General features: G+C 38.9%; 1 protein-coding gene across 3 annotated transcripts; it reads left to right on the top strand.

The window, feature by feature from the left end:
- Positions 1-9,495: 9,495 nt before the first annotated feature.
- LOC105048750 (uncharacterized) lies at positions 9,496-20,237 on the top strand. 3 transcript variants are annotated; one of them, XR_012142996.1, is made up of 13 exons: positions 9,496-10,178; positions 10,272-10,364; positions 10,445-10,509; positions 10,872-10,929; positions 11,122-11,211; positions 12,128-12,212; positions 12,303-12,397; positions 14,764-14,872; positions 14,970-15,157; positions 15,238-15,326; positions 19,403-19,486; positions 19,710-19,809; positions 19,909-19,924. XR_012142996.1 is itself a non-coding variant. In XM_073261447.1 (12 exons), exons 1-12 carry the CDS (start codon positions 10,128-10,130, stop codon positions 19,948-19,950), a joined length of 1,062 nt encoding a protein of 353 aa, XP_073117548.1. In that variant the 5' UTR covers positions 9,497-10,127; the 3' UTR covers positions 19,951-20,237. The 3 variants fall into 3 exon arrangements, 2 of the variants coding, with proteins under 2 accessions (XP_073117548.1, XP_073117547.1); XM_073261447.1 differs by lacking the exon at positions 19,403-19,486 and having other exon boundaries at positions 9,497-10,178; positions 14,973-15,157; positions 19,909-20,237; XM_073261446.1 differs by lacking the exon at positions 19,403-19,486 and having other exon boundaries at positions 9,497-10,178; positions 19,909-20,237.
- Positions 20,238-22,649: the final 2,412 nt, after the last annotated feature.

The raw sequence follows: 22,649 nt of genomic DNA, 5'->3' as shown, positions 1-22,649 counted from the left end.
AAAGGGAAGGCTGGGGGTATGTTTTTAGGTTTGATGGTCGTCCGATGGGAAATTCCTCGTCAATCAAATCAAGATTTGGCCGCCCGCGTTGTTCCACGGGAGCCACGCGAACACGCGATGGAAGCGACGGTGGATGGGAAAAGAATGGAAGAGAGGGACATATCTGACGGCTCAGATGGTCGATTTTGCCAAACGGGTGGCGATTTCCGGAAGAAGTTTTTTTTTTTCCCTTTTTCGTTGAAAAGAAAAAGGTGTGTTTTGGAAGCAACACGGTCGTGTATGTATTTATTTATTTTCATACAAGGTAGTTCGTTTAAGGAGGAATTTTTTGATTTTTGAGAATATATTATCATATAATATAATTTTAATATATTTAATTGATGATAAAAAAATTATTTTAAAATAATTTATATTTATTTAAAATATTTATTTTTTAAAAAAATTAAGTAAAATATCTATTATATCCTTAATAAGTATAAGATTATATCATTTTGCTTCCAAATATAATATAAATATTGAAATAATATTTATATTAATATTAATATAATATTAATATAATATAATATAAAATTAGATCATAATAATTTATTATATTAATATAACATTAATATATATATTGATATAATATTAATATTTTAATGTAATAAATTTATTAATATAAATTAATATAATATTAATATAAATAATAATATACTGATATAAATATTATATTGATATTAATAAAATATTACATTAGTATAAATATTCAAATAATATTATTTTAATATAACAAATTTATTAATATAATATTAATATTAATATATTGATATAAATATTATATCAATATTATTTAAATATCATATTAGTGTAAATGTTAACATAATATTAATATATTATAAATATTATATTATATTATATTAATGTAAATATTAATATAGTATTAATATAATATTATATTAATATTTATAAAAATAATATTATATGTATATTTTTATAATAAAATGTTATTCATTTTTATTTCATGCAAAATTTCAAAATCTATCTCCTTTGTGAATTTATAGGTTCCATAAAATATAAAATATATTTTTTTATATTTTTTTTCTTAAAATTCTAATCAAATAAGGAGGCACTTCTCCGCTTCTTAGAAATTACTATTTCTTCTTCTACTTTCCATTGACCAAACAGGTCCTAAAAAAGAGACCATGGAGGTACATCCCTAACGGCGCATGTCTAGTTAATTTAGAGAGCAGTATTGGATCAATATGGCCATCCTTTTAATTTGAACCTTTTGGATTATTTGATACACTCACATGGAAGTAAAATATTATTTTTTAAGTTTTTTATCAAAAAATTTTTTCATATTGTAGACGGGTCCATGTGCAGGAAGGTAGGAACCACTCCGTGGTGCATTGGTGCATGAAGAATTTTGTGACAAACATCTAATAAGCAAATATTTTATTTTAAAAATATATAATTTTATATAATATTCTCTAAAATTTTAATATCCTTGAAAGTGATAATTATTTTTTTCCTACAACAATAATATTGTGAAATATCACTACATTAGGAGATTGTTGGGTTAGGATAATTAATATCTAGAATCAGAATTGGAATAGATGACTTCCATTCCAACTATTTGATTCGGTGGAGTTCCATTCCAATTCTTATTCCAGAAAAGAATGAGAATAATCCATTCTCTTCGTAATCGAATTCGAACTTATCTAATGGAGTCAAAATCTCATTACACCGGAATGAGATAAAAAAAAATTGAATAATGCAACCGACCTCCTTCGAGAGCTCGTGCCCCCACAATGACCGAAGGATTGGAGCTGGCGGCGGCCCCCATCCCCACCACCACGCCTTTGCTGGTGGTAACCATCAAGAATGGGTCCCCCACGTATCCGCCCCTGCCGCCTCCATCCACCAGCTGCCATCTTCTGGTGGTGATTCTACCAACGTCCCGGGCTCTAATTTTGGTGCCGATCATGTGGCGGGGGATCTGGCCGATGATGGCGATCATGGGGATGGAGTTGAGGAGGGCATCGGCGAGGTCGGAGCCAGGTTAGTAGTGTCGGGGTAGGAGGTGGCGATGCAGATGCTGGGCTAGTCGGTGGAGCGAGCATAGCCAAAGGCGGCGAAGACCTTGCCTTACTCATGACGAAGGAGGTGGTTGATGATGGAGGGAGAGCGGGTGAGGGCCTGGTGGATCTTCATGGAGGTGCCGCCAGGATAGACGAAGACGTCGGTGATGTCCTCGCGCTCGAAGGCTTTGATGAGGATGTTCGCGCCCTTATGGGGCTCATCAGAGAAGAAGCGACGGAGAGGGGAGGGGGGGCGGTGGAGGGGATAGGGGAGGCACGGAAGGTGCTCAGGGTCGGGGAGGAGAGATGAGGGGGTTGGTGGCATTGGAGCCAGGAAGGAGGAGGGAGATTGGTGGCATCAGAGCCGGGTGCGGAATAGATGGTGGATGCGATGCAGACAGCAGTGGGGTGGGGCCGCAGCATGGGTGGCAATGTCGCAGGAGGAGGGGGTCTACGACGGAGAAGAAGAAGCGGGGAGAGAGGAGAGGGCATGCCTTCTTTCCTTCACCTTTCTTCCTTTTTTTTTCCTTTCATTTTTTTCTATTTTTTTCCTTCACTTTCTTTTCTATTTTTCATAAAATTAATTATATTTTATATTTTATTTTATAAATTATTTCATCTCTTATTATTATATTTAATTTTTATTTAATATTAATTTTTAAAATAATTAATTTTTAAAAATTTTAGTTAAGAATAAAAATAAAAATTTAAGTTGACTCCGATTCTTATCTTTGTATGAACCAAACAACAATAATGAAAATCATCCATTCCGATTCTGATTCCAATTCCGATCACGAACCAAATGCTCGAGAATTAGGCCATTCCGATTTTGATTCTAATCCATTCTGATTTTCATTTCGATTTCAATTTCGATTGCGAACCAAACACCTCCTAAATACTTGACGGGCAATGTAGTGCCATATGGTCTTATAATTTCTTTCAAGATTCAAAATAAATCTGTTAGAATTTGATCCTCGAGATTTGATCCACATTGAGCCCACAGCGAGGTTCGCGATAAAAAACAAAATCCAACAAGATCAAGATCACCCCAAACAGAGCTCGAACGGAGAAGATACGTGCTTTTGAGGTCGGCACGCAATCTGAGGCAATGGAGGACCGCTGGCGGCCGGTGGTGGGCCGGCGGAGCGGTGGCGGTGCGGCTGCAGGCGGCGGGATGCGCCCAGTGCACGGCAGTGCGTGGGCCAGGCACGCAGGGCGCGGCCCAGGCGCACATACAGGACACGGCCTGGGCCCAGGCGCAGCCTAAGCCCGCGTGCGCGGGCCGACCCAGGCCCAGGCACCGTGCCTGGGACCTGTACCCCAGTCCACCATGGATCGGATGGTCCACGGCCCAGTGTGTGGATCGCGTGGGCGTTTCCCACATATTTCGTGCGGTCCACGGTACTATTCCGTGGATCGGAGCACGATCGGACTATCCAGGGAGCTCTCGATCACGATCCAACAGTCCGGACCTTAATCTAGGATTATTTGGGCTGTGTTTGTGCTTGATTAGGATTGGGAATCCTAATCTAATACCTGTTTAAGCCTTTAAAAGGCTGGGAACACTGGTATCAGGGTGTTGTGTGGCTTTTTGTTCGCGAACAAAGACCCGACGGCCTGGTGGTCTCGCATGGGTGCGAAAACCCAAAAAACCCGAAAGAGAAGAGAGAGAGCCGTACATTGGGAGAGAAGGAGTAGGGCTCCTAGACAGCAGTCACTTCAGGAGTTCAGGGGGGGTCTTCCTAGAGAGAGAGCTTTTATGAGGGAGAACTTCCTGTGACGGAGAAATTGGATGTACGAGGGTTGAGGGTGAGATCTCTTGTAAAATTTTTTTCATAGTGAAGTTTGCATATCCCGTGGAGGCGAGCCCTTTTGTGGCTGATCCACGTATTTTGATTATTTTTATTTTATTTTTTCTTTCTTCCTGCTGCATCGTGCAGTATCGAAAAGATCTTGGGAGGTGGTGTCCTGGCTAGACATCCACCCAACAAGTGGTATCAGAATGAGGTGATACAAGGACGCAGATTGCAATGGTAGTGAGCAAGACTGAAGATGGAGAAGACAGGATCAATCAAGATGGAAATCAATAAATTTGATGGGAAGAATAATTTTTTCTTATGGCAGGCAAGGGTGAAGGACTTGCTCATCCAACAGGAGTTGATCGATGCTCTTGTGCGAGGAGAAGCCAACCACTATAGAGGTACGGGATTGAAAACTGCTATAGATGTAGGTGGTGAGTACCATCCATATGTACCTAGTGGATGAGGTGGTGATTCATGTGCTGAGCGAGACTTCTCCGATAATGCTGTGGTCGAAGCTCGAGGAGTTGTACATGGCGAAGTCTCTCACTAACACTCTTTTCTTTTGAAGACAGTTCTACCAGCTGCGGATGATTGAGGGACAAAGCGTGCAGAAGCATCTAAGCCACTTCCAGAAGATCCTCATCGACCTCCTCAGCGTTGGCGAGAATATTGAAGAGAAGACTAGGGCGCTGGTTTTGCTGGCGTCGCTTCTCCCTTCGTACAAGTCCTTCTTCGTATGAGTCTTTGGTGACTGCTCTTCTAGTGAGGAAGAGCACCATCAAGATGGATGAGGTCACCGCGATGATAATCCAGAATGAGGTTCTCAGGAGGGAGAACCTGGCTTCGAGTTCAGGTGGCGGTAGCTCAGCCTTGGTGGCTTCTGGAGGAGCAGGAGATGGTAGTCGGAGCGACAAGAGATCGCAACGAGGGAGGTCCAAGTCCAGGAGGGACTTGAGCAAAATCAAATATTATCGGTGTGAGGAGTTGGGGCATCTAGCCAGAGATTATCCTTAACTCAAAAATCGGACGGTGGCTGCTGTAGCGACGGCCGACAGCAATTCAGATGGAGATGCCCTGGAGATATCTGACGAGGGAGAACTTCCTGTGAGGGAAAAATTGGGTGTACCAGGATTGAGGGTGAGATCTCTTGTAAAATTTTTTTTCATAGTGAAGTTTGCATACCTCGTGGAGGCGAGCCCTTTTGTGGCTGATCCACGTATTTTGATTGTTTTTGTTTTGTTTCTTCTTTCTTCTTGCTGCATCGTGCAGTACCGAAAAGATCTTGGGAGGTGGTGTCCTGGTCAGACATCCACCCAACAAGTGGTATCAGAATGAGGTGGTACAAGAACGCAGATTGCAGCGGTGGTGAGCAAGACTGAAGATGGAGAAGACAGGATCAATCAAAATGGAGATTAATAAGTTTGATGGAAAGAATAATTTCTCCTTGTGGCAGGCAAGGGTGAAAGACATGCTCATCCAATAGGGGTTGATCGATGCTCTTGTACGAGGAGAAGCCAACCACTATAGAGGTACGGGATTGGAAATGACTACAGATGTAGGCGGTAAGTACCATCCGCATGTACCTAGTGGATGAGGTGGTGATCCATGTGCTGGCGAGACTTCTCTGACAGTGCTGTGGTCGAAGCTTGAGGAGTTGTACATGACGAAGTCTCTCACCAACACTCTTTTCTTCTGGAGGCAGTTCTACCAGCTGCAGATAATTGAGGGACAGAGCGTGCAGAAGCATCTAAGCCACTTTCAGAAGATCCTTACTGACCTCCTCAGCATTGGCGAGAATATTGAAAAGAAGACTAGGGCACTGGTTTTGCTGGCGTCGCTTCTCCCTTCGTACAAGTCCTTCTTCGTATGAGTCCTTGGTGACTGCTCTTCTAGTGGGAAAGAGCACCATCAAGATGGACGAGGTCATCGCGGCGATAATCCAAAACAAGATTCTCAAGAGGGAGAACCTGGCTTCGAGCTCAGATAGCGGTAGCTCAACCTTGGTGGCTTCTGGAGGAGTAGGAGGCGGTAGTCAGAGTGACAAGAGATCGCAACGAAGGCGGTCCAAGTCCAAGACAGATTTGAGCAAAACCAAATGTTACCGGTATGAGGAGTTGGAGCATCTAGCCAGAAATTATCTTTAACTCAAAAATTGGACGGTGGCTATTGTAGCGACGGCCGACAGTGACTCAGATGGAGATGTCCTGGAGATATCTGACGAGGTATCTACTTCTTTTCAGTAGTGGATATTAGATTCTGCATGCACCCACCATATATATTGTAGAGAGAAATAGTTTGACTCCCTGGAGAACAGTGAAGGCACTGTATATCTGTCAGACGAATCAAACTGTATGATCAGAGGCATTGGAACGGTCAGCTGGAAGATACATGATGGTGCAGTGAGGAGATTGGAGGAGGTTTGATAGATATCTGATTTTAGACGGAATCTTATCTCACTTAGCAAACTGGATTCGAGAGGCTACAGGACGGTAGCTGGTGGAGGAATCCTAAGGGTGCTACGCGGTGATAGGATTGTACTGGAGGAGAAAAATAGGAGCAGAGGATATTATTATCGATAGGGAGCCCAGTGTGAGGTGGAGCTTCAGGAGCTAGGTGGAGTTCAGAGCGAGGTGGAGCTCCAGGTGGATGTGGATCGGGCATGAGACAGGAGACTTGGGAGGACGAGAGGTGATGTCGCAAGGTGAGATTTCTATTGCCGCAGGATAATTCTCCGAGTAGGTCTTAGGTCAGAAGGAACACAGCATACGATGGAAATGAGATCTAGTGGCCTGGCTCGACTTCCATGTTTGTCCATCCATGATCAGCAGGCGATTGCCCCAGGGCATAGGGGCGAAGAGATCCAAAAGCTCTCGGAGTTAGGAAGATGTCAAATATCGAGTCAAGGTGAAGATTGTTAGGATTTGATATCTTGAGATTCGATCTATATTGAACCCACAACGAGATTTGCGATAAAAAATAGAGTCCAACGAGATCAAGATCATCCCAAACGGAGCTCGAACGGAGAAGATATGTGCTTTTGAAGTTGGCACACAATCCGAGGTGATGGAGGACTGCCGGCGGCTGGCGACAAGCCGATGGAGCAGCGGTGGTGCGGTCGCAGGCGGTGGGATGCCGCCCAGCATGCGGCAGCACGTGGGCCAGGCACGAGCACGCGGCCCGGCCTAAGTGCGTGTGCGGGATGCGGCCAGAGCCCAAGCGCCTGGTGCCGACGCGGCCCAGGCCCGCACACGTGGGCCGGCCCAGGCCCAGGCACTGTGCCTGGGGCCTGTACCCCAATCCACCATGGATCGGGTGGTCCACGACCCAGTGCATGGACCGCATGGACATTTTTCATGCGTTTCGCGCGGTCCACGATATTATTTCATAGACCGGAGTGCGATCGGACAACCTAGGGAGCTCCCGGTCATGATCCAATGGTCTGAGCCTTAATCTAGGGTTATTTGGGCTGTGTTTGTGCTTGATTAGGATTGAAAATCCTAATCTAATACTTGTTTAAGCCTTTAAAAGGCTGCGAACACTGGTATCAGGGTGTTGTGTGGCTTTTTGTTCGCGAACAGAGACCCGGTGGCTTAGTGGTCTCGCATGAGCGCAGAAACCAAATAACCCGAAAGAGAAGAGAGAGAGCCGTATGTTGGGAGAGAAAGAGCAGGGCTCCTGGACAGCGAACAGCGATCGCTTCAGGGGTTCGGGGGGTCTTCCTAGAGAAAGAGCTTTTATGAGGGAGAACTTCCTGTGAGGGAGAAATTGGGTGTACGAGGGTTGAAGGTGAGATCTCCTCTTGTAAAATTTCTTTTTCATAGTGAAGTTTGCATGCCCCGTAGAGGCGAATCCTTTTATGACTGATCTACGTATTTTGATTTTTTTTGTTTTGTTTCTTCTTTCTTCCTGCTGCATCGTGCAGTACCAAAAATATCTTAAGAGGTGGTGTCCTATCCAGACATCCACCCAAAAAGATCATTATGTGATGGATTACATGGCTATCATCACTCAGAAATGTTAATTACAATATTCTTAAAAGGATAATATTTCTTCATAAGATTAGATTATTTCGATTCCAATTTCGATCCATTCCGATTCTCATTTCGATTTCAATTTTGATTGCGAACCAAATATCTCTTAGATACTTGACGGCCAATGCAGTGCCATATAGTCTTATAATTTCATTCAAGATTCAAAATAAATCATTAGGCGATGGATTACAAGGCTATCATCGCTTAGAAACGTTAATTGCAATATTGTCAAAAGAGTAATATTTCTCGTAAAACATTAATATTATGAAGTATCACTATATTGAATATCTATAATTATCATAATAATAAATATGGATATTCATATGCACATAGGAAAATATGCAGAATTCTGGCATCTTGCGCATAAATATAAATTTACTTCAAAAGATATGAGGTATTTACTTACAATATATATACAGAGTCAGATTAAAATTAGATCGATTAATTTTGGACTCAGATCCGATCAAGTCAAAATTCTATAATAAAAATTCTATATTAATGATCTAAGCTATTGAATGTGATCTACTAACTCAAAATTATTTATATATAAAAAATTATATGATTTGAAAATCTCTAATCTATGTATTAAATAGTAAAAAATTAGACAGTTTAAATAAAATAAAATTAAATATATTTTTTGATTACTTGATGTATAGATTAAGAATTTTCAAATCATATAATTTTTGATATAAAAATATTTTGAAATGGTAGATTATATCTAACAATTTGAATTATTAATATGGAGTTTTGTTGTCTAATTTTGATCTGAGTAGATCTGAATTCAAATCCGACCGATTTACTTAAATCCTTGGAGATGCCACAGAAAATTATTATACGGATAAATCCGCATAAAAATATATAGGCATCGGATCCTGGGTTGTCCAGATTCTTATGCGGTACTTTCTGGTGCCATCCACACAAAAATTCTTATGCCTAAGCAAATCCACTTAAAAAAAGCTACGCAGATGCCAGATCCATTGCCTGTAGGGCTGCAATCGGTCAAATCTGATTGGATCATGAGTGGCACAGATCCAATCTGATTTCTTAGTTGAATTTTAATGTTGGGTTTATACCTAATTCAATAAAAAATTAAATTAGATCGGATCAAATTCACAACCAAAAATTTTGATCTAATAGATCATTTAGGTCAGATTACATTTCAATATAATCCAACTTCAATTCAAAATATTTGAATTCAAATCAAGTCGGAATCAAATATTGCTAACTATATTTTTATTACGACATAATAAATAATTATTGATTATATAAAATAGATAATAAATAAATAAATATAAAATAATTTTTAATCTATTCTTATATTAAAAATATTGATCATCCAAGTCCTAATGATATAGTAAAATCTGAATACAATAATTTAAATTTAATTTAAAAAATAAAATAAATTTAATTTTAGAATCCGATCCATTCTTATGTATCCTCTAAAATTAATTGAATAGAATTGAATCAGACCGGATTGGATCAATCAGGCACATCTGCAACCTTAGTCGCCCGCATAGGTGCCGCAGGTAATGGATGACGTCCGCATAGCATTCTATGCGGAAGAAAATCTGCATGGTAAGAATATGAGGACGTCCTCATATGCAGTCTGTATTGTTGGGAAGAGGCGCCGCCTAGCCCAGCGCCAGCAGCGCCGCCGTCCCTTCGTCCACGACCCCGTCACCGTCCTATACATCAGCGGGCACCGCCGACGATGTCAATCCCTGGGATCTTGTCGTAGGCTTCCACCACCGCCAAATCCTCGTCTCCGCCGGCTCCGCATTTCTAAACCCTATCCAGGTCTCTGGCGACCCCAACCGGCTCCGCACCCTCATGCCACCGCCAACGCCTCCAACCCCGATGCCGCAGGTGACTGCTTCCTACCGCTGTTCCAGCGACCAAACCCCATCAATCGGCTACGGTCGGGTCGTTTGACGGTGGCGACGCCGGCGATCAGCGGGGACTTCGGTTGCGGCGCCCTGGGAGGTGGAGCGGAAAACGAACCTCTTGAAACTAAAGGAGCGTTCGTAAGCTTCCTATCCATCGATTCTCAACTGTGCATCAAGATGCGAGAAACAGCTGTCATGGTGGATTTTGACAAACTCTCTATATGATGCGTTAGACGGATCCTCTTTATTGTGGTAGAGGTTGGTGCCTAGGCCCCGCCGAGAATTCCCAGAGGCGGTGACCGGATCTTGCCTCCCTTTCCCGGCACCCAGCATCCGCCGGAGATCCTGATGTCGATCGAGCTGAAGCTTTCTCGGCCAAGCCGCGTCTATCGTCCAGGCGTAAGCTCTGTCCTGCTTCACCTTCTTCGATAAACCCCTCTCTTGCTTATCTCTTTATCACTTTTATCTCTCCATCTCTCAAATTACTCGCAGGAATCCGTTGAGGGCAAGATCATAACTACTCTCACCACCTCCGTCTCCTACCATAAAATCCTCGTCACTGTCAACGGAACTGTCAATCTACAGGTATACTATCTCCTCCTTTGCTGCTCGAATTTTATGTTTGTAGTAACTGAGAGAGAACTTGTTCTTGGTTTCATGCAAAGGTTCGAGGCGGAGTGGCGGGAGTGATCGAGTCCTTGTACAGCGTGGTCAAGCCTCTCTGCATCATGTCAGTCCTTTCGTTCATTTAATCAATCTTTTTTGCTATTTGGTCATGCGTCATTTAATGGATCATGTGTCTTAACCTTTACATTGCTACATCAGTGCTCGTAGAATATATTTAAAATTTGTTTCACCAGAATGTGCTACTTTATAGGTTTTGTCTTTTTGATAAGGGAGAGTACAGGTTGAGCTCATCATCATCATCATCATATCAATATATATATATATTTTTTTTTTTTTTTTTTATATATATATATATGTAATGAAAATAATCTCGTTTCACTTAATTCATGACTTATTTCCTATTATTACTATTTTTAAATCTCGATATTCTCCAAGTTCATCTAACAGATTTGATCTGCTGAACAGAAAAAAGAGCACAGAGGTTGCATCATCTGCTGGGAAGTTAGCTCCAGGTAGAACAGAGGTAAGCGATTAAGTTCTGTTTATTTTTTATTTTGTCCACAACAACATCTGAATGAGAGCTAAGAAGCAAATTGATAGTTTACTACTATTTTTTTTCTTATGAGTTCTTAATAGCTACAAAATTTTTTTCTCCTTGTATTCTGTGAGCTTTTAGTGTTTTCTTAAGCTAATAAGTATCTTATGTTATTCTTAGATACCTTTTTCCTTCAGTTTAAGTGCACAAGAAAATGGAAATCATGGAGCATTTTATGAGACATTTCATGGTGGAAACATCAGCATCCAGGTATCCCTTTGCTCTTTCATGTTCTGATTATTTAACCTTTATGTCTGTTTGTATGTTGAGGAAAGCCAAAATGTACAGTTCTACAAGCATATATCAACATATATGATCTACTCATTGGGTGAACCAAACTTATTCTTTGTTGTGTGGGTCATATGTGCACTTGGGCCTACACAGAAATCAGGGGGCTGGTGTGGCCTATGCAGATCATACTCATTGGTGGGAGGGAGAAAGTCGAGCCATGATCGTATTGGTGCAATTGGAGATAAAAATCCTACTGATGCAAATTACATAAGGGACTAACTAAATTTAGAATGAAGATAGTTAATCATGTACCGGGATATCCAAGAAGCTTATGCATCAGATTAATTCAAAAAGACAACTTTATAATGACGTAAGTGGTGTTGATTTGACCTATTGTTGGGTTAAACCAGAAAAGTTGTGGTGTGCGTTTTTTTTTTTTATATCACTATTCATGGTGGGATTCTTGATGTGTATAGCCCACCATGCTTTTTGTTACCCTAGCTCTTCAAGTATCACTCAGAAGACAACATAGTTCATTTGACTTCATTTATGGTTGGAGTTCCAAACCTATGTAATGTACTGCATGTGTTTTAAGACATGCAATTCATGACCGAAGATTTTGATTTATGTGACCTATTATGTATTTTGGTGCCTTAGCACTTTCAGTGCATTCATTTGGCATCCACTCGACTTATGGGCAATAAAATACAAAAAAGTCTGATTTATGATTTATTAAAATATCTGTAGATCATGCTTAACCATATGGATTCTTAACATAATGTATTCTATGCTTGCAGGATAGCCTATCATGTATTGTATAACATCTCCATAACAACTGTCATCTCTCTGCAACATCATTAAACTTATTATTCAGGTCTAATTTTTCCTGTAATAGTATCTGATTACTGCAGATATAATGAGAGGTTACCTGCATAAATCTTTGTCTGCTACTTTGGAGTTTATAGTTGAAAGTGATAAAGGTGAGGATGCAAGGCTCTTTTTCAAAATTATTCCTTGTAGCTTAATTTTGTAGCTGCATAAACAAGGTTTATGATCCATTATTTTTTCAGCCAGTCTTGCAGGGCCACCAGTTTCACCTGAATTGGTTAGGTTTTATATTACTCAAGACACCCAGAAACATCAATTACTGCCGAACTGCTTACAGGTTATTTTCTATTTATTTTGTTTTTGCCACATATGTATCAATGGTTTCAAATTGTTAGTTATGAATTGATATTATAATTCAGTGCCAAATATTTTAGTGATGTTCATGCGGTCTATCGAAATAGTTGCTAGTTTGACATCATTTTGAAGATTTGCCAAGATGAAATCTTTTTCTTAAATTAATTTAGAAGAGAGCTTGGAAACTATATGATATGCAGACATGAAAACTTGTGTCTTCAATTAGATGCTAGTTCGACACCATTTTAAAAATTTGCCAAGATGAAATATTTTCCTTAAATTAAAAGAGAGCATTGATACCAATGTTTGCCATGCTGTTCGAACCATCCGGTTTGGGGCGTATTGATCTGTACTGGGTTGTAATTGACATGAAAACAACATTTGGGGATAGAGGCTCCAAACCAGCCTGTAATACCATCCAAAACTAAGGTGTGCTTTATATTGTGTTGACCCATACGACAATACCACTCAATTTTAAGACAAAAAGGGACGAGCTGTCTTGGTAGGAGTGTGTACCATATCGTACTGACTGTGCCATACCAAATTGGTACTGAATCGGTGCGGTACTTGGTACCGAGATTATGGATCTTGATTGAAATCATATGTTATACTGACATGAAAAATTGTTTCTTCAATCTTTTATCAGCAAAGTTTAACTCCCATCGGAATAGTGCTATCTATGAATATAGTGAAACGGACACTAGCTACTTTCTCTAGTCATATTAATAGGTTTGTCTTGTTTGGCTTTCTAATATGAGCTAGACATTTTGAGTGGATCGAACATGTAAATATCATAAACTAAACTTCCTAATACAAATATTTGCCAAAGTTTTAAATCCAGTGGGACGGGACTATCCTGATTTTTTCATGGGATGGGACATGCCGCCGTCTTCTTCCATCCTGATACTTGGGACAGGGGATGTCCCATGACATCCTGATTGGGACATTGAGACATTAGCGGGACGGTCTTGTCCCAACACATGGGATGGTATCCCTTTCTGATGTCCTGCAGGACATCATGTTGGGATTTGAAAATCCTTGATATCAGCAACAAACTTGCCTAAGAGAATTTATTGTAGTTTTTTTTTTCGAAATCCGCCTTTAACATTATCCTCACAATCCAAAATTAAAATCTAGGGGGAACTGACAAATTAGTAATCGTATGACATAAGTACCAAAAATAGGTTCCAGATATCCTTGCTGTAAGCCAGGTGGTAGACATTGTTAGACATTATTCGGGTATTCATTTAGGCATTTTGAACAAGGATCACACTTTTTTGGTGAATCTTGTCTTCCAAAGAAAAACAGTGTAAAAGTTTATGCTATCATGTGTTAAAGTTATGTAGCTTTGCAAAAGAATGTCAATGTGAAAATTCAGGTCAGAAAGTTGTCAGATTGCTTTTGTTCCATCAAGTTTCTCTACAAGATTGTAGTTCAATTAAATTAGGGGCTATAGATGATAGAAAAATAAAGGTTAAAACCTATCACCTGAAGGAAGTTGTTTTTTCTTTAAGTGTTCCTGCTGCAAGTGTCTCAACAGTTAATATTTTTGACTCCGCTAGATCTGAGCCTAGGGATGTTTTGGGCTAGTGTGTGAGTAGTGGCCTTGTTGGGAATTCTGAGGGGTTGAGTGGTGGAAAGCACAGCAGGCTTCCTGTTGGAGGAACACATCAGGAAGTGCACTGGTACCTCCTTCTACTTTTTAGGGATTTAGTACTTCTGCAATTTGTCCTTTACCAGAGAGGTGAGATAAGTAATAGTTTCATCCTTCTACTTTTGAATTATGTATATGGACACGAACTTATGGTGGCAGCTACTGAAAATTTGAGCGATGCATGGATGATTTGGTTAAATATTCTTGTTGGATGAATGATTAGGATGTGGGTGAATTTTGATTTGCTTTGTAACTGTGGAGAGCTAAATGCTAAACAGGTTTTTCATTTAATTTGACTTACCAGAGCAGAACATTGTGTGCAAGTTACTACGAGTGGCCATTGATTCATGGAGGTCACTATAGTCTTGAAAAAGTGGAGAAGGGAGATGGACTGAGAAGAGCTCTTAGGTTTCCTAATATGGTTTCAAACATCTCTTCTTTTCTCTGTTTTCAATGTAATCACCTACATATTTTTTGACAGCAAGCAGACTGCCTCTATACCATTAATTCTGTTAGTAATTCCGGGGAATTACATCCTACAATCAGAGATTACATTTTCTGTGCCACTGTTGATACCAAAATCTGTCATCAAGTATATAAGCATCCAGTTATGTCATATTTCATTAATGTTAAACACCATTTACTAATGACACCATGAGATTCGATGATGCGTACTTTTTTTTGTTTGTATATAGTATAAGCAAGTTATGGAGGTTGATCTATTTGAAGATAGAATGACTGTTGCTGCTATTTATGGGCTTTTTTTCTTTGCAAACACCAAATCATTGTTCAGAAAGCGAGGATGTATGCTTCCAATAGCAACTTTATTATCTCCTATGAATTCCTTGAACTTAAGATGTTTCTTGTATTAATGTCGTATTCATGAGGTAAATTTGTTTAGCAGGTGGTTTTCGAATTACAGGAAAAATCTCAACTGAATGTTCTTTAATGGATCCTGTCAGTGGTGAGCTTGTTGTTGAGGTATCCGCTGTTCCCATACGCTCTATTGACATACAATTGCTTCGTATTGAATCTATTCTTGCTGGGGAGAGGATAATAGCTGACACATCAGTGATTCAGACCACACAGGTTAAATGCACTCCGTCTTTTCATAATAGTTTTTTGTGTTCATTGCATTTCATGCAATAAAGGTTGTTTTTATATATCAGATAGCAGATGGAGATGTTTGCAAATCCCTGACTTTGCCGATATATGTCATACTTCCCCGCCTTTTGGTGTGTCCCACTGTTCTTGCTGGGTAAGTGGTCAAATTATTTTATTTACTGCCTCTCTTCATTATACTTTAATCTTGTGATTAAATTTGTCCTATCAACTTCTGGAATTCATTGTCTTTGCTTTTCAAATGATCAAACCTAATGTCAGCTCATATTTTTGGACTATTTCCCCTTATTGTCTATATAACCCATGTAAGACTAAGTATGCTTGAGGACCTCTTATTTTTAATGTTGTATAAGATTTTCCTTCCATTTGTAGATATGCTTCTTATTTCCTTTATTTTATGGTGTTATATTATTAGAGGCCAGGTTTTTCAATACTTGGCTCTTAATTTTTACACATATTCTAGTCCACCTCCAAACTCTCAGATCAACACCCCCTGATTTTGCAAGTTGTATAATGTTTTTGGCTTGCCTATAAGCTGAGCCACCAAAATCCTATTCCTACTAGTGTGTTCCTTACAAGTCACCTTTTCTTGTTTCACCATAATTCATCATTAGGAAATTATTTTACCTCCCTTACTGGAATCTTTCGCCAAGCAATGCCATGTTAGACACACCAACCACCACCTCTTGGTTTTCTAAGTTGTAGACACATTAATGAATTATATTCCTATTCCACAATTGATTTTTATGAAATAGTGTTGCTGATAAAAGATACTTATCCATAATGGTGTAGGAGAACAAAGGGATGGGTGTGTGAGTGGAACTGTGATTTCCAAGTGTACAGCACTATAGGTAGGTCAAATGTGGGTACACAAGCCTTTGTGGAGTTAGAGAATCTCTGCACTTAACAAGAATGCTTGGCTTGTCAAATATTTTAATGCTTGATTTTGAGTTGTTATGAGGATGCTGTGTATTCTAGCAATAAAATGATGCTCACTGAAAGAAACATAGTTACTAATGATGATGGTGATGGAAACTCAATAATTCTTGGAGCCAGCAGCATGATCTAGATCATGGTTCATCGTACCACCCCATACTACCTGATACGGGGCATACTGTACCATACGGGTATGCCGTACTGCTCCATATCGATACTACTGTATTGTACTGTACTGCATACCGACACTATGGTAGGATTTTACCGGTATATGGGTTTGATACCCAGACGGCAAACCTAGATCTAGATGGTCGTTAGACAAAGTGGATGAAAATTAAGGAAAAAATAATAATAATTTGTGTAGTTAATTTGGGTGTAAAAAAAAGGATAAATGGTCATGTTGATATGGGCTGTAGCTGAATGAAAGAAAAGCTCAAAATTATGTTGTTTGGGGAATGCTTGATAGCATATGAGACTCCATTTGTGGACTAGCTTTTGTAAATTCTGAGAATGGTTTGTTATCAATTTTTTTCTGTGGTGTTTGGCCAAAAGATGACAAATAGGACTGGATAGATGGAGCCTTTGTGTGATTAATATGCCTAGAGTTGGAGGGAAAAAAAAAACTTCAGATGGCAAATGTAGTGTTGTTGATACTGTAGGTTTTTTGGCCTAATCAATGATGCCATTTGTGTGCCTAAAAAGAACCATCTCCAGGTGCAAAGTAATGGTCTTTTCAGGTCATACCTTATTTGGGCCTGAGGTTTGAATATTTATGAAATTGAATGCTTATGCTGTCCATATTGGCGACATGATGTTTATAGAATGGATTTTAGCTTTTGTTGCAAGCATTGACAATTGCGCATATGTTAATGACATAATCATCGGAAGTGAAAGTCACATTCTTGACTTGTCGAGATGAAAATATGAAGAATGCAACATTTGTCCTTAGTAGGGAACTCCACAGGGGGGAAGCCTATACAGAAGGCCAAAAAATGACATTGTTGGTTCATTAGCACAATTGTGGGAAGCTTTTCTTCTCTATCAAAGGCCTTTATCTATCAATTTAGAACCCAAGAATATCAAATTAACAACTAATGTGCACTATGATCGTAACTTATACAATTGGTCTTGCTAGGGTCAAACCATTGTTCGTCAAACCGTCCCAAATCGGACGATTCTGGCTGTGCTGAACCATGCCAACACGAAATCGGTCTGGTTTCGGCATACAAAATGGCATAGACAGCCGTCTCGGAGGAAGAGAGAAGAAAGAGAGGAAGAGAGAGAGGGAGAGAAGGAGAGGGAGAGGAAGATAGTGCCTCTGGCGCCAGCAATTGGGTTGCCGACTTTGCGCATTAAAATCCAAAAAAGAATCCGAAATAGGGGTGAACCCCTATTTCACAAACGAAGAAGGGCGGAGGCCCTCCTCCGGCCTCAGCTGCCCTCAAGCCCTCGACGCGAGTTCGCTGGCCATTGGAGATGTCACGGTGGAGGCGCCATCCATCCGCAGACCTTTGATGGCCTTCGAAGGCCCAGTAAGGATCTCTCACTCTTTCTCCTTCCCCCCTCCTCCTTACGAGTTCGGCAAGAGCTCAGATACTACTGGAGGCACTCTCTTCCTCTCTCTCTCTTTCTCTCCCCCCCCTCTTTTTTCCTCTCTTTCTTCTCCTCTCCCCTTCTCTACCCTGTCGGTTTGGCCCGACACTGTTTGGTATGGACCCGTGCTGTACCGTATCGTCGGCTGGCCGGTATGGGGTTTGGTTCTAGTTCAGCAATCCTTGGGTCAAACACATGGAGATGGAGCATCACGTCAAATTTGAATATGTTTTTATTGGAACTATGATATTTTCTGTATTTGACACTTGGATGAAGAAGTAGGTGCCTTATCCAAATCATTGTAAAGGATCTTTTCAATAATAAGCTTCATCTCAAATATTGAATATAACTTATAACAAGTGCTAATATGCAAAAAAAAAAAAAAAAATGGTGAACTTCATTGTTTTTTTTAATTATATTGTAACTTCCATATTTCTAGGATGTGATTGGGTAATTTTGAATGATAACTCTTCAGGCTTTCGATCATGTAAATCAATTTTGGAACTGTGTGAGCATGGTACCTATGTTTTTCTACTACAATCCTGTTAAAGATTTATATCACCCATCTTCCTATATTGAAAGCCTTTCAACATTCCGTGTTTGCATGGAAAAACTAGTGTGGTCTTTCTTTACAGTATACTGGAGCTCTATTACCTCTCTCCCATATTCCAACAAAGTTCATGCTGCCCATGTATAAAAGTTCACATCACTGTAACCTCAATCCAAAAGGTGCATTTCATTCAAACTGTTTCATACAACCAAAGTACACAAATAAAGGAGATTTGAGGTTGACCGTGACATAGGGAATAAAATGATACAGAAGAATTATGAGGCATCCTTCAAACATCATGATATATTATGTGTGTCTATTAATTTCATTACAATGTTTTAAGTTTCCAATCTTTATATGCATGAAGTAGTAATATTTTGAAGAGTAACAAGCCTCTCCTGTTTTTAATGATTATCTCACGATCCCTAAGAAGAGCTGTTAAATCCTATTAAGAAACACTGTGTCATCTCTAAGAGATGATAAACATTTGACGATGAAATTTGAAAAAAATGATGCTAATAAATATATAAAATCAAATTATCTATCTGCAGTCTTCATTTCTTTTTTTTTTTTAATATTTCTTTCCATTTGTCCTTTTCTCTGAGGAACCATAAAAAGAATCAACATGCATAAGCTATATCAAGATTTTTTTCAAACTGAGATTTAGTCATTAGATTGGAAATTAAAGCATTAACAATATAAAGCTATGAATGTTAACTTGCAACCGTGAATCAGGAATCCATATGGTTTTGGTGCATGGTCAGATAGAAATTCAAGTAGTTTTGGCCAAAAGGTATCCAAAACCATTTGTTTCAGACATAATAGGGTGTTTTTCTTCCAGACAAGCTGAACTGGGCCTAGACAGGCATCTTTTTGCCCCTTCGTGGGATTTGATATATGAAAATCTGACATGTAATAGAAAATAAATTTTGTTTCAAATGGAATTTGAAACAACAAAGTTTCTGCTGTTTTAGCTTCCCTTTGCTACTGCCATGCCAGCTCCACATTGTGTGAATTGGAAGTTAGTGAACCCTAACCATACCCAAATCTTGTCTTATTTCAGTTCCTTTATCTTGTCTTATTTTTTTTGCCCTTGTATACCTGTTTTAAGATACCAGTCTTCTTCATTTCAGCAATTGTTGTTTTTCTAATTTGGTTGAGGGTCTCATGGCAAGATTTTCTGCCACTATTTAAAAGCCAACTTACTACATTGCGAGGTAAAATTTTTGGAGAGTCATACATTACTTGGCATAGCTGCTAAGAATAAATTGTAAAGAGGTTTTAGAAAAGACCATTCCCTGCTCCCAGATAACCTGGCGACCAATGATTGTTTATCTTATGTCATGAATCCATCTTGTAGATTTTTTGATGAAGCTGCAGTTAATTAATATGCCTATTCAGTAATCTTTTAGAATCACAGTTATATGAATCTATTTGCAGGCCATTTTTGATTGAGTTTCAGATTTCCATAGTCATCAGTTTCCAGTCAGAATTATCCAAATTATATCCCAAGTCTGATCTTAGAACTCCAAGGCCATGGGTGAGTGCATCCGTCTTTTATCACAGACAAAAATATAATCTATCTGTTGGCTGGTAGCATGTTTATCTTTCTTTTCTTTTTGTTTTTTTTCTTTTTCAGTCGGCAATGTTGACTCTGCCTCTTCGTGTATTCCGAACATAGGTTGGTGATGAGTAGCTCCATTCAGATGCTGAAGGGGCACTACTCTTTTCTTTATATTTCATGCTTTCATTAGTTTGAAAATTGTAATACTTATATTTACATATCCAGAAAAAAATTGTGAGGAACATCACTATATTTATATTTTTCACCTTCACATGAGAAATGGTGGCTTAGCTTGCTTCAACGGGAGCCTCTCATGGTCCAAAAACCTTGAAGAGAGAATTGTACTGTTAAATATTCTCACTGTGGTGTTTATTATGTCTTGCTAATTTTTCTTAGCACTATAATGCTGCATTAAGGTGTTCGCGTGAATCACTAGTTTTTACTAGCTGCACATATAAGTATCAAATGAGTTTGTAATCTTTGGAAGAAAAACTAAGATCTTGTTTGGCTAAATTTTTAGGATATTAAAAAGTACTTTTTTTTCTCTAAAAATATTTTTGGATGATTGTTTAGTAAAAAAATTAAGAAACTGTTTTAATTTTTTTAAAAGTTAAAAAACTATTTGAAAAAAATTTATTTCGAAATTTCTTCGTAACTGCTTTTTGATTAATATCGATAAGCTGTTTTAATTTAAATATTTTTTAATGATCAAAATGTCTATTAACAAATTTCATAATTGTATCTTATATCATATCATATTATTATATTATAAATAAAATAAATATAATAATAAATTAATATTATGATATATTATAAATATATAATATAATTTATTGTAGTATTATTATATTATAAATATAATTTGATACAATAATATTTAATAATAATATAATATATTATATTATAATAAGATAATATAATCTATTTATTATAATTTTTATTAGATTAGATTATAATCCATTATATTATATTACATTATATAATATAATAATAAATAATAATATATTATATTATAATAATACAATATAACATAATAATATTATAATAATAATATAATATAATTATATTATAATTATTATAATATATATTATATTACATTATATGATAATAATATTATATAATATAATAATATTTTAATGTATAATAATATATAATATTATATTATATTATTCTCATCATACAATATCCTGTAATATTTTTTTATTATCATTTTATTATATAAAAAATATTTTTTTTATTTTAATTATAAAATATATATTAAAATTTCAAAGTACTTTATAGATGTGGTTATTAAACAATAAATAATTTTTTATAAAAATTTTATTTTTAAAGGTTTCAAAAATTTTAATGCCAACAGTAATTTCAAACAAGACTAAGTTATGATACTCTTTTAAGATTGTACACCCTAGATTCGGTATTACAAGTGGCTGTTTTGTGAATCTTGATTTTTGCTAGTTCAATGCTGATTATGAAGTCAATTGTGACCGTCTCTGGGCTCCGTGTAAAATTCTGTTCTCTTGCGTCACTGGAGGGCCCCGGAAGTCCAGTTACTGTGACCATGCTGCTGGGAAGAACGGGTAAGTAATGACGGATGGCAGGAACGGGAGTACTCACGTGGTGGGACATTGGCTTGTTTACAGATTGTGGCTCGCTGTAGATGCTGTCGGACGGAGCAAAAAAAATTCAGATAAAATTGCTTCTTCTCATTCCCGTGCATCCTGGAACTAAATGCTTGGTTTTGTCTTTATTGGCAGGTAGCCCATGGGGCGACTTCCGAGGTCTTCAAGGTTTTCTGTCCTTTTCTTCGTTGTGGTATTCGATTCAGTGATCGCTCCAAGATAAAATGCTTTTATGGGAGAACATATGCAAAGTAGGATGCCTTTGGTAAGAAGATGGCAAGTAGGTTTGAGAATATCTTGGATGGCGATCTCTGTGGAACCTTTAAGACAAGGCAAACGTTTACGTATATCTTCTGCAAAAATCTAGGCTGCTAGATCAATATTTAAGAACACCGAGAGAACAACCAGATGTTGAGTATGGTCTGTAGCCCATTGGTGCTTTGAGATTTGTGTTGTGGAAGTTTTCTGTGTGATAGCCAGCAATCGATTGGACGCGGTGGATGGGGGCTGTGGTGGAGATGGTGAGCAAACCTTGCGACGTTTTGAGTTCGCAAGGGTTCTCATCAGGGAAATAGGTGGAAGAGGGCACCCAAGGTGGAAATAGGTGGAAGAGGGCGCTCCTTAGGCGTCCGATGTAGGTTTCGCTGGAACCATCATCTGGAGAAATTAAGAAGCTGTGGTGATGGTTTTTGGAAGTGGTTAGACTTTCGGAGGAGGCCGTTCGGGCTAATGAAGAGAAGTGGAGGGTGTGTGCAGTGGTGGCAAAGACCTTCAACGGTCAGAGGGTGGCAGTGGAGGCGGTGGAGAGGGAGTTCAAGCTTCGTGCAGGGCTAAAAGGAGAAGTCTGGTGATTTGGCCGGGAATGGGGCCATTTTATGGTGCGTTTCTTCAAATTCGGTGAGAGAGACCTCATGCTTGGTTGGCCGTGGATGGTGGCTGGTCAAGCACCGGCGATGGAGGCTTGGCGACCCCGATTCTGCTCAAGGAAGAAGCAATCAACTTCGCCCTGGTTTGGGTACGCCTGTTGTGTCTCTTGGTGGAGTTATAGGGGAGACGGCGATCTAGTGTGTCCTCGACCTTGCAAGCGAGTTCGTGGGGTGCACGCATGCACGGCGGAGCTGAGGATCGACTTTGCATGTGCGTGTGTAAGGATGGACCTCTCTCGATCGCTGTGGTCGGGAGTGTGATCGACGGATC

The sequence above is a fragment of the Elaeis guineensis genome, chromosome 7 (genome assembly GCF_000442705.2).
Source record: "Elaeis guineensis isolate ETL-2024a chromosome 7, EG11, whole genome shotgun sequence".
Lineage (NCBI taxonomy): Eukaryota > Viridiplantae > Streptophyta > Magnoliopsida > Arecales > Arecaceae > Elaeis > Elaeis guineensis.
This window is presented reverse-complemented; position numbering and strand designations above follow the sequence as displayed.